Here is a 13,537-nt window from a genome sequence, read left to right on the forward strand (position 1 = left end):
TGAAAATACAAGTCTTGATAATTGAATTTTATCAATCATCGAAGAGCTTTCTGAAGAAGGGTATATATATTGATGTGCACAATCTTTTCTTTAGTATCAAAGTAAGTGTCGATGTAGGGCAGTATGACTTAGATAACAAAAGACTGTGAAATATTTGAGCACCGAAGCAGCCTCAAAATGCAGTTAATTATGCTTACTTGATTGAAGTAATCAAAAGGCTTGAAAAAGAAATACATAGCTTTTGAATTTTTATGTTCAACTAACAAAAAACTTTCTATTTATACAAGTTAATTCAAAAAATTAGAATCTAAAAAACTAATACATAGAGGAAACCGTTGAGGAACTACATAAGACAGCAAGGTGCTATTATCGTTGCTGAAAATCTAACACACATGGTTACGATGAGACTTGGCAAGCATACCTGGTAGAGATGCAGCCTTACGCTTGTGAAAACAAAGGGTATCAGTATATGCTCCCTTTAATAGATGTTTTCTCTAAGTACGCCTGGGCTGTACCTATCAAGAAAAAAACTGGTGATAAAGTAACTGCAGCAATGTATTCGATATTGAAAAAAGGATGGGTGCCAGTAAACATGCAAAGTGATCGAGGCAATGAATTCTATAATGCAAGCTTCCAAAATCTCATGCAAAAATATCAAATAAACGTATACTCAACTTACTGCAATCTTCAAGTTATTATATGCAAGCGATTTAATCGTACTTTAAAAGATTGTATGTGGAAAAAATTAATTTTGCAAGGCAGTTATAAGTGGTTAAATTTGTAACATACGTTAAAAAAATTATATAACAATAGGAAACATCGAACAATTGGTTTGGAACTGAAAGACGCTCTTGCTGAAAATGAAATTCAAATATTGAAAAAGTTTTTAAAAAGATATAAAAATATCAGTGAGCCAGAATTAAAAATTGGCGATAAAATACGCGTGAGCAAGACAAAACAAGCATTCAAGAAAGGTTATACACCGAATTGTTTGACAGAAATATTTACAATCACGGAAGTAACAGCAACAAATCCAACGACTAATTATCTCAAAGATTATTAAGGTCAACCTATTTCTGGAGTTTACTACGAGCAAGAACTGCAAAGAACAAAACATCCGAGAGAACATTATAGAGTTCTTTGTTCTTAAATAGAGCCGAACTTATTCTAGTCTGCAGAAAAATTTGAAAGTAATCGTCAAGTTCTGCAACTATCTTAGGTCTAAATTTAGTATAATTTTTTTTTTAGTTTTGACATCATGTAGTTTTGATCGGGAATCAATTCGAAAAGTTTTTTCGTTGGCAGAAAATCACTGTCAGTGATTTTGTTGAGTGTTGCATGATCCATCTTTAACCAAACAAAAAAACATGAAAGTTAGCATAAAATATTTATACATTACACATGCTGTGTAAATGTGCACAAATATTTAGTATGAAAATATGTTACTTTGACTGTATTAAGAGTTTTCACTAGGTGGTTCACCTAAAGGTGATGTCAGCTTCTGTTGATTAAGTTCAACCTTACTTGGACCTCTGCTGAAATGTAGAATAAGCTTGCCTGGTCGTGGCAACTCCTTACATAGTAACAATCCCTTTACTATAGGCTTATCTACTATTATTCTGTCTACTAGTATTTTTAAGAGATCCAATATAGGAACAGTCTTTGCAGCTTCTCCTACCTGATTGCCTACCCTTTCTATCGATCCTTCCCTCTTATTGGATGATTCTTCTCTCACTATGCTATAATGACCCCATGGTAATATATCTGTACAACCAGATTGCAAAAGTCGTTTGTCGTCGTGTGCACCTAAAGCAGTTTCCGCTTCTTTTTCAGTGAATAGCTGATGATGACTTGATCTTATATTTTCCTGCTCTCGAGTAATGCTATAACTTTTAGTCAGACACTTAATGTAATTTTCAACGGTTATCGTAGCTTCTACTACAAAGCTTTTTACACCTTTAGCTTTTCTTATTGGTTTTGGATTTTTAATTTTTACGCTATACATTTTACTTCGTAATCCTATGAATTCCAACAGAATATTACCATTGCATTTATTTTTTATAAGACCAACAATTTTTTTGTTCTCATAAGCCATATTAAAGTCATTGTTGATAGGATAGCCCCATGCCTCAAATTCTCTTTTTTTTTATGCATCATGTTATAGATATTTTCATTCGTTATTCTATGTATAAGACTATTAGTCGGTATACAACAGTTTGCACTGATCCTCAATTTAATTTCTCGAAAAATCGTAATAAAATTGATACACAAGTGTTTTTTGGACAGGTCCAAGACAGTTAATTCTATATATATTTGTCTTTTCATTAAAATATCAGTGCGCATTAAGTGGACAACAACAAGCTGCTCGTCAAATATGTCACAACTATGAAAATTGGGACGTGCAATATATGCTTCTGCCCCCAATTTTCCTGCTTACTTGTTCATAAGCTTGCGCTCATTTTCCATTGATTTTTTATATACCGCATTATTAAATAATTCGTACAAAATTTTCTCAAAGTTATTTTTTACATTTTGACGTTTTTGACCGTTTAGGTCTATGTACGATTTTACCCAGGAACTTTGATTAAACTGTCTGGCTCTATAGATTTTTGTTATACCGAGACCATGACTCACAGCTTGCTTAAGTGCTTAATAGTGTGTTACATATTGCTTCTTGTCATACAGAGTAGTCAATAATTATTTTTGTTTGTATCCTAGAGGTGTAATGTTCTTAGCACAGAATGTCAAATCCTTATGTGCATTATGGAGAGTTTCAGGGTAAGCAAGATCTACTTAGAGTATACACCTGATCTCAGCATTATCTTCTATATTCAAAATACCGGTTGGGTTAATATTTCCAATCCATTTAAAACCAGCGTAAGGCAATGGTTGGGTCATGGCCCAACCATACAAACTATCAACATCATAATACATGAGATATTATTCATCCATATCATCGCGTTTACCTTCTTCCATGTATGCGTTATTTGCTTTAGCATAGCCATTACAAAATTGACTGATACTACCTCGTACACCGCACTCGAGAAAAATAAGCATGTCAACATTAGTTAATAATTCAAGTTTTACTTTAACTGAATTACAATCAACATGTTATTATTATTAAAATTATTAACATTATTACTATAATAATTATTATTATTATTTTTATTACTATCATTATTATTATTATTATTATTATTATTATTATTATTATTATTATTATTTCATAAAGAACTATTACTCAAAAATTGTGTTCAAACCTTTGTATACTTCAACATAACATCCCAAATTAAAGCAGGTGTTGTATAATATTGAGCCGGGTCTGGCTCACATGCTTTGAGACAATTGTTTCGAAAACTTTCCAAAACTTCGACAAGCAGTATCACATCAGTCTTCAAGTATTAATCTAAATACTGCCCAAGTGTTTGAATGTTGAAAGTTTCCCAAATACTTTTAGCATGCTCATACTCTTCATCGGTAATATGAGCTTTGTATAAGCTACTATAAAAATCTTGTTTTGTTGGTAACTTTTTTCCCTCTAGTTTTTCAAACGAGGATGTATAATAATACGGAAATATGCCTTTCCTTTTTAATGAATTTATATGATTCATATTATAGTTATGATTATTCAAGAATGTACTGTCGATGATTTTCAAGTCATCTAAATATGATGACAGTTTTTCGAGAGATGAAGCTATAAATTTGAAGGTATCTATGAATCGTAGATTAATATTAGTTCCTTCAACATATTTTGTGAAGGAAATGTACTTTTCTTTCGTCTGTGCTAAAAGTTTAACTTTTCCTGGGAAGTTAATAGTACGTTCTCTTATAAACAAATAAGAATCATAACCACTTAAGTTATGAAAAATTATAGGTATCATTCGTGAATTATGATGATTAATGATTAATATTACACTTGCTATGCGTGGGACCTTGAAACCTGTAATGAAAAAATTTCTTTTGTTTGGTTCATGAAATAATAATTATAATAATTATTACAGTATGACGATGGGCAGCTGGGGTGACTCTCTGTGGTGGTGGTCAGGGGCGTGGATCGGAAGGCGTGTGTGGCCTTGGCATGAATATCTGCGGCGGTAGAGACGGGGGACTAGTGCCCCTTGTCTCCATCGGTGTGGATGCATGGGCTGGCTCTGCTTGTGCTCCTTGTTCTTCGCTTTTTGCTGCTTCTGTGGGTAGCACTCCATTGCTTGATGCGGGCCAACAAAAACTAGCACCCATCTTGTATAGAATTAAGCGGCGGTTAAAACATATTTCTCAGATACATGCATCACACTCTTACTAAACAAACACAGGGTCACTTACGGATTGTTCTGGGTTGCGTGTGGCAAGTCCTTTTCCGGGCTTGAGTTGGAGGCCTGGCGGCGGGTAAAGCAGGACAATGAGGCCCAGGTAAGTCTCGGTAACCACATCTGATATGGCTGTACGCCTCATAAACAAAAAAGACGTGGTGGGCTGACTAATCTAGGCTTACAACCACTGAGAAGGCTACATGGCGGCACCTTAGTGCCTTACGCCAGCCCGTTTTGTTGGGTTGTCTGCGTGGTCGTGGGACTGTACACCTGCCACTCGTCTCGCTGGGATAACCGTTATGTACCAACATATAAATACATTACACATGAACACTATTGTTACACTTGTTATTCAACGCCAGGGCAGTCTCCACGGGTGGGACTGAGGGAGAGTGGTAACTCCCGGCCGGCTCGAGCAAGTAGTGGTTCTCTCTGGTAACAGAGAGGGCTGCTGCCCTGGTTTTAACCCTTTCCAAATACTTATTTCTAGAAAAAAAGGGTAGTGCTGGCCTTCGTGGGTCAGTACGACACTCAAAAAAATGCCAAAATGGAAAACGTCAATGCAAAACTCGTACCCCAGGCAGTAACCTCTCTGAAGAAATCTGCAGGCAGTTCCAATCCGGTGAAAGCCTGGGTGACTGTCGCAGACCCCAGGATTTTGGGGTGGGGGGGGGCACAAATACGTGTCTCATGGCAATCAGGGACTGGTTAATGTTCCATGGCCCTTTCCAACGGACAAAGAACGAAGAGGAAGCCTGTCAAGCATAGGCACCAACGACACCGAGGACAGCAACGTGTCAGTATTTAGCCATCAGACCCAGGAGGAGCTTGCCTCTTTAAAAGAAAGTGGTGCTAAACTTAGAGTAAAGCGACAGCAAGTGGCTGATAAAGTCCAATCAAAAACGAAAGATATTACAGAAACGCTACAATTAATCAACGATAAGAACGGTAACACAGCGAAAGCTGTTAAAAATGGGCTCAAAGCCGCGCTTAAACACCTTCAAGAGGCAAAGGTGCTGAGAAAAGGCTTTTTTCATGAAGGAGAAGTGTATGCAAACGCTTGAAAGTTGCCATTCGAAACCCTGCAGTGGAGGGGACCAAGGCGAGATAATTTCCGACGGCATGTACAGGAAAGAACCCTGAACACTGCCCTAAAGGAAATAGAACGAAGTAAAACAAACAGGGGCACATCGGACAGCCCTGAGAAACGCCAGAAAACCATGCCTCCAAAGAAAAAGAAAACAGGCAGTGGCAATCAAGAAGAAATTCTCCTGAATGAAAAAACAAGCCAGAAGAAAAAAGTGGATGCGACAACATCAGTAGTAGTGAAGATGGCCGAAGGGCAGACCTTTGCATAGGTGCTGAGGACGATGAAGGTGAACTTTGACCCTGATAAGGCTAATGTGGCAGTCCAAAGTGTTGTCACTACAAAAAAAGGAGACATACTTATTAAGGCCAAAGGTGTAGAGAATACTACTACATTCTCACAGCAAATTGAAAAGTCGGTAGCTGGACAGGGTACTGTAAAATTAAGCAACAAAAAAGTGACATTAGAGGTCCGAGACCTGGATGCTATTGTAGAGAAAGATGAGATGAAAGAGGCTTTCGCTAGGACTTTTGGACTTAAGAGCCAGGAGCCAGAAGTAGCTTTCTTGAAGCCAAATGCCAGCGGACAGAGGCTGGCGTTGATAAAGGTAGACGAAGCAACTACCAGACAAGTAGAAGAGGAAGGCAGGTTACGAGTTGGCTTCGTAAGCTGCCGAATACGAAGAAGAATTGAAGTAACAAGATGTTACAAATGCCTGGGATATGAACACATCTTAGGCAACTGTAGAGAAAAAAACAGATCAAAGCTTTGCTTCTGGTGTGGAAGCTCAAACCACCGGAAAAAAGAGTGTCCAGGCCCAGCACGGTGCTTCCTTTGCCCAACGACGGACAACAAGCACGTAACAGGCAGTGGGAGCTGCCCTTTATTTATAAAAGTGCTAGAAGAGGCCAGGGGTAAGGCCCAAGCAAGACGAAAATAAGACAAAAAGGCCTTGAGTTGAAATGCAGGCTAATGTGGATCCACGCTGCGCTGGGTACTTTTTACCTATCAGCAATGGAAAGCATCGAGCTTATAGTGGTGCTCGGTAGGTTATCGGCCCACTATGGAGCGCTAGAAAGGGTGCTGGTCCTCAGGGACCCAGAGTCCTTTTCAGGACTTAAAAGCATCAGCACCTCTAGCAAATGGTGGAGAGTTATCTCGTTAATGCTGTGAGACACGATGGTCTCCCTGGTGGCTCCACCCTGAAGTAATGCTAACGCCGTTCCGGGGTGGATCAAAAGCCACGCGGCATGGGGGGGGTTTTAGTGGGTATTGGTGGTCTAATAAAAAAAATCCACCGAGTCTCACACTACTGCAGTCCCTGTGGTGTGCCTCAATGCATTTTCCCTCCCTTCACAAAAAAAAAAAAAAACTACTACTACTATTACTACTATTATTACTACTACTACTGCTGCTGCTGTTGCTTCTGCTGCTGCTACTAATTTTTTTGTCGTGATTTTTTGCAAATTAAAGAATTCCAACTTATGACTCTTTTTTTAATAAAATCATCCAAGCAATTTTTTTAATCGGTCGCTTTTCACTTGCTTTTTTTACGATGAAAGCAAAACTTCGTTGCTTGAGCTTTTCCATAGCCTCTCTTTTTTTAGCCTTTCCAATTTTCTTTCCGAAGCTGGTTTTCTGTTTTAAAATTTTCTCACATTCTTTCATTCTCTCGTTGTTTTTTTTTTCTTTTTTTGCTGAAACCAGCAAAAGAGCTTCACACTATGGTCTAAGCTGTAGTTGTTCACTGAAAAATCAAATGAATTTTTTTGTTATGTAAAATAAAATTATTGTCTTTACTTCTTTTTTCATAGTTATAGTATTCAAACTTTTAACGTACCATAGTATATCTTTTTCTTCTTTCTTTACTATATTTGTTATACTTGATGTAAATGTTGGAACGTTTTCCCAATCAGCTGCTACTGATGCTGCTGTCGGCACTGTTCGATTCAGCGTAGGTGGAAGTTTTCGTTCTTCTTCTCCTTCATCTTTTTATATTGTTTCTGGCACTGTTTTGAAACTTCAATTTTGCTCCATTCACCATGAAACTCACTATGATAAGACTGTTAACAATAATTCAACAGTTACTATTCCATCTACCCATGTAGTTTCAGATGCTTTTAGAGATTCTTCTTCTTATATAAAAGAAACAAAATATTTGTTTAGAAAAAAGTACAAAATATTAAGATTCAGTAAAAAATAGTATTATTTTTTTCTTGTCTTTTTTTTCCTTCTAAAAATCTGCTGTGGGTACTGCATCTTAAGCAATATCTCCAAGAGGATCCATAGCAGCATCTTGATCAAGATCCACAGCTCCCACTGAGGCTGCTACCACAGAATCTCTTAAGAGATCCTCCACATGCAACTCATGACCCATAGGGTCTATAATTTGCCAACTCTTCTTCATATTTCCTTGCAAAAGTATTTAACGCATGGCAAAAAAGCCATTTTTTGTACCTTTGGATGTCATTAGTTGCTGTGTTTTTAATCATTTTTCGTGCTATGAGAAAAATATAACGTCCATAAAAACCAAAATTACTTTCTTAGTAAAAGATTTTTTTTAAATTTGTAATTAGAATAAAGAAAATTTAAAAAACTCTCAACATCATTTCTGTAAAGAGAGTTAGAACAGATCTTTACCATTATTTCTGGGGTAAGAGTATTATTTTAATAAAAAGATAGTTAATTGAAAGAACTTTCAACATCATTGCTGCTAAGAGAATTAAAATTGAACTTTTGCTATCATTTCCGCGGCTAAAGTGATAGCTAAGATTTAAATATTAAGAAATAAATGGTGAGGGTGAAAAAGAACAAAGCTAAATAAATTATGAAATAAAAGTACCTTATTTTGTTGAAGGATGACTCCTGGTCGTGTGAATACTGCCCCAAGTTATTGGCTTCTTGCATGGTTCACTAGCTATGATTTAAAATTAAGATCAAGAGCAACCCTTAAATCCTTTGGAAAGTGCATGCAAATGTGTATAATGGTGGGGGAGAGCGTATATTATTTCTAATTGGCTATTTGAAAATTTGAAAAACCTATAGTAAAAGGAAAAATTCATACATGCAAAAAATTACCTGTATGCATGAGGCCAAGGGAGAGGGTTTTTACGAATACCATAGGTACGAGACATAGTTTTGCATATTTTGCACATATTTAAAGGGAGGGGACTGCGGGGGCGGATTTTGTACTTGCATCTTTTTCTAACTCTGCTGTTTTCATATTGCGTTTGTATCCTTTTCTAAATCAGCCGTTTTCTTATTGGACCAGAGTAGTTACTCTAAGGTTAAGAAAAGCTAAGTAGCTCTTTGATGTCTATCATTCAGAAACAGTACTCTGAACCATTCAGTGAGACATTAATATAGCAATGGCAAGAACGTGACCAGTTTATTAAACCAACGAGATTGAACTCAAAGAGGATTTCGAATTCTAGAATTTTTTAAACAAGATGCCACTTAGTGTTTTTAATATATTAGATGAAATCTTTCCAGGGCCATTGATAGACAACGATTTTTGGGATAAATCGATACCTTCATCAGCTTATGATGAAAAGTCGGCAGTTTTCAGTGAGTTTCTCGTTTTTTTTTCTTCAAAAGTTTTTTTTTTTTTTTTTTAATTATTTTTACTTTATGTTCGATATATTATGAAGATTATTTTGAAAATCTTCTTTCAAGACAATGTTCCCCAATCGGTGGTATCGAAGTTCCAGAATCACCAATCTCTCCATACACGGAGAGTTTTGACGCTATGTAGCAGAACGCGTTGCAGGGCGAATAGCTTGTTTTGATCTGTTGGTTGTATTACAGCCAGCAGAAACCACAACTTACGTGAAAAATTCAAAAAATGTTTCATTTAAAGGCGAGTTTAATTACTTTGAATTATTTTCTTTAGACTTATTTAAATGTTTCTTTTCCTTTTTCCTATTTTTTTTCTTTTTAACCTTATTTTTTATTTTTTACTCGAAAGATTATGAAGATTTATGTTGTTCAGTCAGAAATAGTTCGAGAGTTACCGATCTCCTCAACTTATTCACACATGGAGAGTTTTGACGCTCTTTGAGCAGCAGTAGCAGAAGAACGCGTTATAGATAAAACAGCTCTACTTGATCTATCGGTTGTTTTACAGCTGGCAGAGATAGTAGCTAAAGTAGTCAGTTTGAAAAATGCTATATTTTAAGGTGAGCTTAAATACTTTAAGTTTTTTTCTGTAGTCTTCTTTGAATATTTCTTCTTATTTATTAATTTTAGAAACAAACTTGGTATTGAAGAGCATGACTATTTGTATCTTATAAATATACACTATAGATATACTATAAATTGTCATGCTTCACAGTACAAAAATTGTTGCTTAAGACTAATTATGATGACTAAGGAGCAAGCAGAAGAAGTACATAGTTATGTAAATTTTTTTTTTTTTTCTTCTTTTTAAAGTTATTTTTTACCTTTTGTTCGACAGATTGTAAAGATTCCTGTTTCTCAGTCAGTGACATAGAAGTAGTTTAAGAATCACTGATCTCTCCAACTTATTTATACACGGAGAGTTTTTACTCACATGAAACAGTAATTGGGCATATTTTACCGCAAAGAGCACTGCTCAACTTAAGCACAACATTACATCAGTCAGCAAAGGCACTTTGATAGTGTATTACGATACTAGTGCGTGGGAAAGATGATTGACACACGTGTGATGAGCTGTGAGTAGCGTGTGTGAATCGAGGTCTTTAGAGCCACAACTGATGGCTCATAATTAAGTCCCCACCCACGGCGCGTAAAAAATTATCAATTTATCATCTCCATTAGAAGTTGTGGATAAATCTCTTTTTCTACAGCTACCTGTCAAATCATCTTTAGAAATAGTTTAAGTCAAGTATTTGGTTATAAAAAGGACAGAGCCCATAGTAAATAGTAAAATAAAATAAAAGCATGTCATAAGCTACAATTTGAATAACTTAAACTATAATATTGGTAATAAGTCGTAAGTAAATTGTAATATAAGTACTGTACTAAAATTAAGAAATATCATAAGCATTATAGCATTCTAAAGATTACAAGATCTTAAAATTTATTATCTTATTTTCCAAAGCTCCAACAAACTTGATACCTGTATTATACGACCAAGAGTATATGGCTATAGGTCATGAAAGCATGATAGTCACGTTAATAATATGAATGTCATGAGCAATCTATTTCAGACACACACTTTTTCGAAGGTAAAGTTATGCTCAATTTAAATGAAAAAACTAGGATAATTTATTAAGTATTTAGTATTATGTTCTTTAGCGTACTATCGATTTTTTTGTATACTCTCGACTAAAGACGGTATATATTTTTTCAGTAATGGAGTATATTGTAGATATTTAGAATTTTAAGACCGCAAATAACAAAGTTTCATTTAAAAGAAATTTCATGTGTTAAACTTATGAAAAGAAGAAATTTTGTGGCAGTTTTAATAGTCCTTAAGCTACCTTTAGAGTAGTGAAATTTTTCCAAATGCGGACAAAAAGCAAAACTGTTGGTTAATATCCGATTTCTATGGTATTATTTAGAGAGTCGGAAACATTACCTATTGAAGTGCCCTTAATAAATTTAAAACCGAATTTGTTGACGCGGAAAAGGTTTTTGCCAAGGGCCTTGAAAAAAAAATACCTTGAAGAAATACTATCATGCAAGTATGTATACATGCATCCATACGATAAAATATAATAAAGGTGAAAGTTATTTATGTTTTCTAGACTTTTAGAGTTGTGAATATTAAAAAGTATGGATGCCCAGCTCTTGCAAATCTCAACAAAGACTATGTGCCATGCAAATACCACTCCTTTAAAACTAACGCTTCATGTGCTATCAGAAATATTTCTGCAGTAAGGGATTGGATGTATTTTAAATTAAATCAAAAAAAATGTGCTTAGTTTGATGTATAAAGTAGTTTTTTCTAACTAAAAAATTTTTTGACAGTAGTAATAAAGAACTGTTAGAATATGTAAATTAGAATTTAAGAATAAGATGTAAAAGTAGTTTCTTAAAGTACAGTTGTGCTCCTAAGCTATCCAATGGACCAATTATAGTCACAAGAGCGGCTCAGGCACTCGGAGAGAAGGAAAGCTGCATTTCATACTTGCTCACGGAGAGAGATTGCGTAATCTCACGCAGCGCTGTGGGTGAGCAGATGTCACTAGCTCTGATAAAGAGAAGTTATAAATACAGGTTGTATTTTATTATTCACTTAGTTTTACTAATGTGACACAAGTAGTAACAGAAAAGGTGAAGAAGAGAGCCTTGTTAAATAAAGAACATATTAGGAAAAATAATTTTTAACTCTAATTCTCACAATTTCAAAATACTCATCAAACACATCATGAATCTTATAATTAGTATCCATGTCTTTTATAATGCTGATAGATACGTTATACCAAAAGAATTATCAGTAGTTTGCTTCCTAAAAAATGTAGTTGGCCATTGGATAATCAAGCCACCTTGCAATTTCAATGATTTACCGTTGGATATAAAAAAGCATAATAATCACCAGACAGTAGAAGTCCATGGAATCAAATGGTCTGAGGGTGATGTTACTTTAAATTACTTAAAGTATCATTTTATAACTATGACAGCCCAAGAACCTCAAAAGAATTTATATTTACGAAAGTGATAAAGCTAAGTTCATAAGTTCAATCCTGACTCACGAAGTTCACAATTTGTCCGAAATGCATTGTCCTTTCAAAGACTTCGAAGACAAAGTCTCTTCTGCAGTATGCCTTACACACGGGCAAAACTATTTTGGAAAAAAAGACTATTTTGTGCCCTACATAAAGCGCATTTATTAAAACAACGGTTTCTGACTATTATATCAATCAAGTCGTCAAAGCAAGACAGCAATTCATATCATGCAGCATATGAACGCCTTAAACGACAAAAGCAACATCCTACATAGATGACGGGCTATGACGTGGTTGGTTAAGCAAACCGCATGATAAAAATAATACTGATAAGCTTCTTCCGGTAAATTCTTATGTATTTCAAGAATAAGATGTTTAACAAAAGGAATTTTACAAATCGTGCGTGTTTTGCTAGTTTTGTTTTGTAAATTATGTACATTTTTTATTTAATATAAGCTGATTTTTTAAATGAAACAAAAAATGTTTAGCAATTATTTTCCTACCACTCCACATTATACATTATCATGCAACGCGCTCGCAAACACAAAAAAATTTTTGTATGCATATAACTACCACGTGAACAAGCTGCACACGATTTCTCACATTCGAACAATGCACGCAAACTCAAACTGTGTTACAGGTCACCAGCTGGCGCACGTGGTGCTACAGGCACTAATGCACATTGCAGCGCGCATAAACTCGAACAGTGCGCGCAAACCCAAGTAGCGCTGCAGGTAGTGCACGCAACCTCAAACAGCGGACGCACAAGGAATGCGAGAAAGCTACAGCTCCTGCTTACCCGTTGGTTGCAGAAGGGACTACTCCACCCAAAAAGAGGGAGTGGGCCGAAATCACCTGGCAATTTGAGCCTACCTGGGCTGAAATCGCCGTACCTTATCTACTTACAGTCACCAGTGGTGTACCCCTCTACTGCATTGCAGCATGTATAGTAATACCGTGCCAGATATATACACATATCACTGCTTTATCTATTGTGTTTTGGACACACTTAAAAGTTATTTTTGTGAAGTAAACATTATATTTGAGTTGATTTTGCTACTTACAATATTACTCTCGTATAATAGTCACTACTTTATGTCAACTGCTGGAGCATTGGAGTATGGTATGTTAACGTAGAAGTAAAAACAGCTCTAACCGTTAGGAATCATTTCCATGCATACAGAGTGCACGAAAATGCAGAAGGGACTGCTCCACCCAAAAAGAGGGGTCTGCTCACCATGGAGAGGGTGTGGGCCGAAATTGCCTGGTGACTCAAACCCACCTGGGCTGGAATCGCCACACCTTATCTACTACTGTGTAGTGTTACACCCTCTATGCTGAGTACTTTTAACCGTGTACACCCATTGCGATAGCAGTTTTTCTAAACGTTACAGATATCAGGTTGTTATGAGTATCGTTCATTGAATTAGGATTCGAAAGAAAGTTGTTTATAATTTTTTAGAAAAATAGTTCTTTTTTTCTACAGC

At 35.9% G+C, this 13,537-nt stretch overlaps 1 protein-coding gene across 1 annotated transcript in view; it reads left to right on the top strand.

The window, feature by feature from the left end:
* The window catches only part of LOC106641726 (SH2 domain-containing adapter heavyweight), a 255,878-nt gene extending 242,878 nt beyond the window's left edge, over window positions 1-13,000 (top strand). Inside the window, exon 4 of the mRNA XM_089597220.1 lies at window positions 12,691-13,000. Within this exon, the coding sequence (XP_089453346.1) occupies window positions 12,691-13,000 (310 nt within the window). The remainder of the gene's footprint in view (window positions 1-12,690) is intronic.
* Window positions 13,001-13,537: the final 537 nt, after the last annotated feature.

This window comes from Copidosoma floridanum, unplaced genomic scaffold (genome assembly GCF_036245765.1).
Source record: "Copidosoma floridanum isolate Cflo_tuat_1 unplaced genomic scaffold, Cflo_Japanese_pri ptg000031l, whole genome shotgun sequence".
Classification (NCBI taxonomy): domain Eukaryota; kingdom Metazoa; phylum Arthropoda; class Insecta; order Hymenoptera; family Encyrtidae; genus Copidosoma; species Copidosoma floridanum.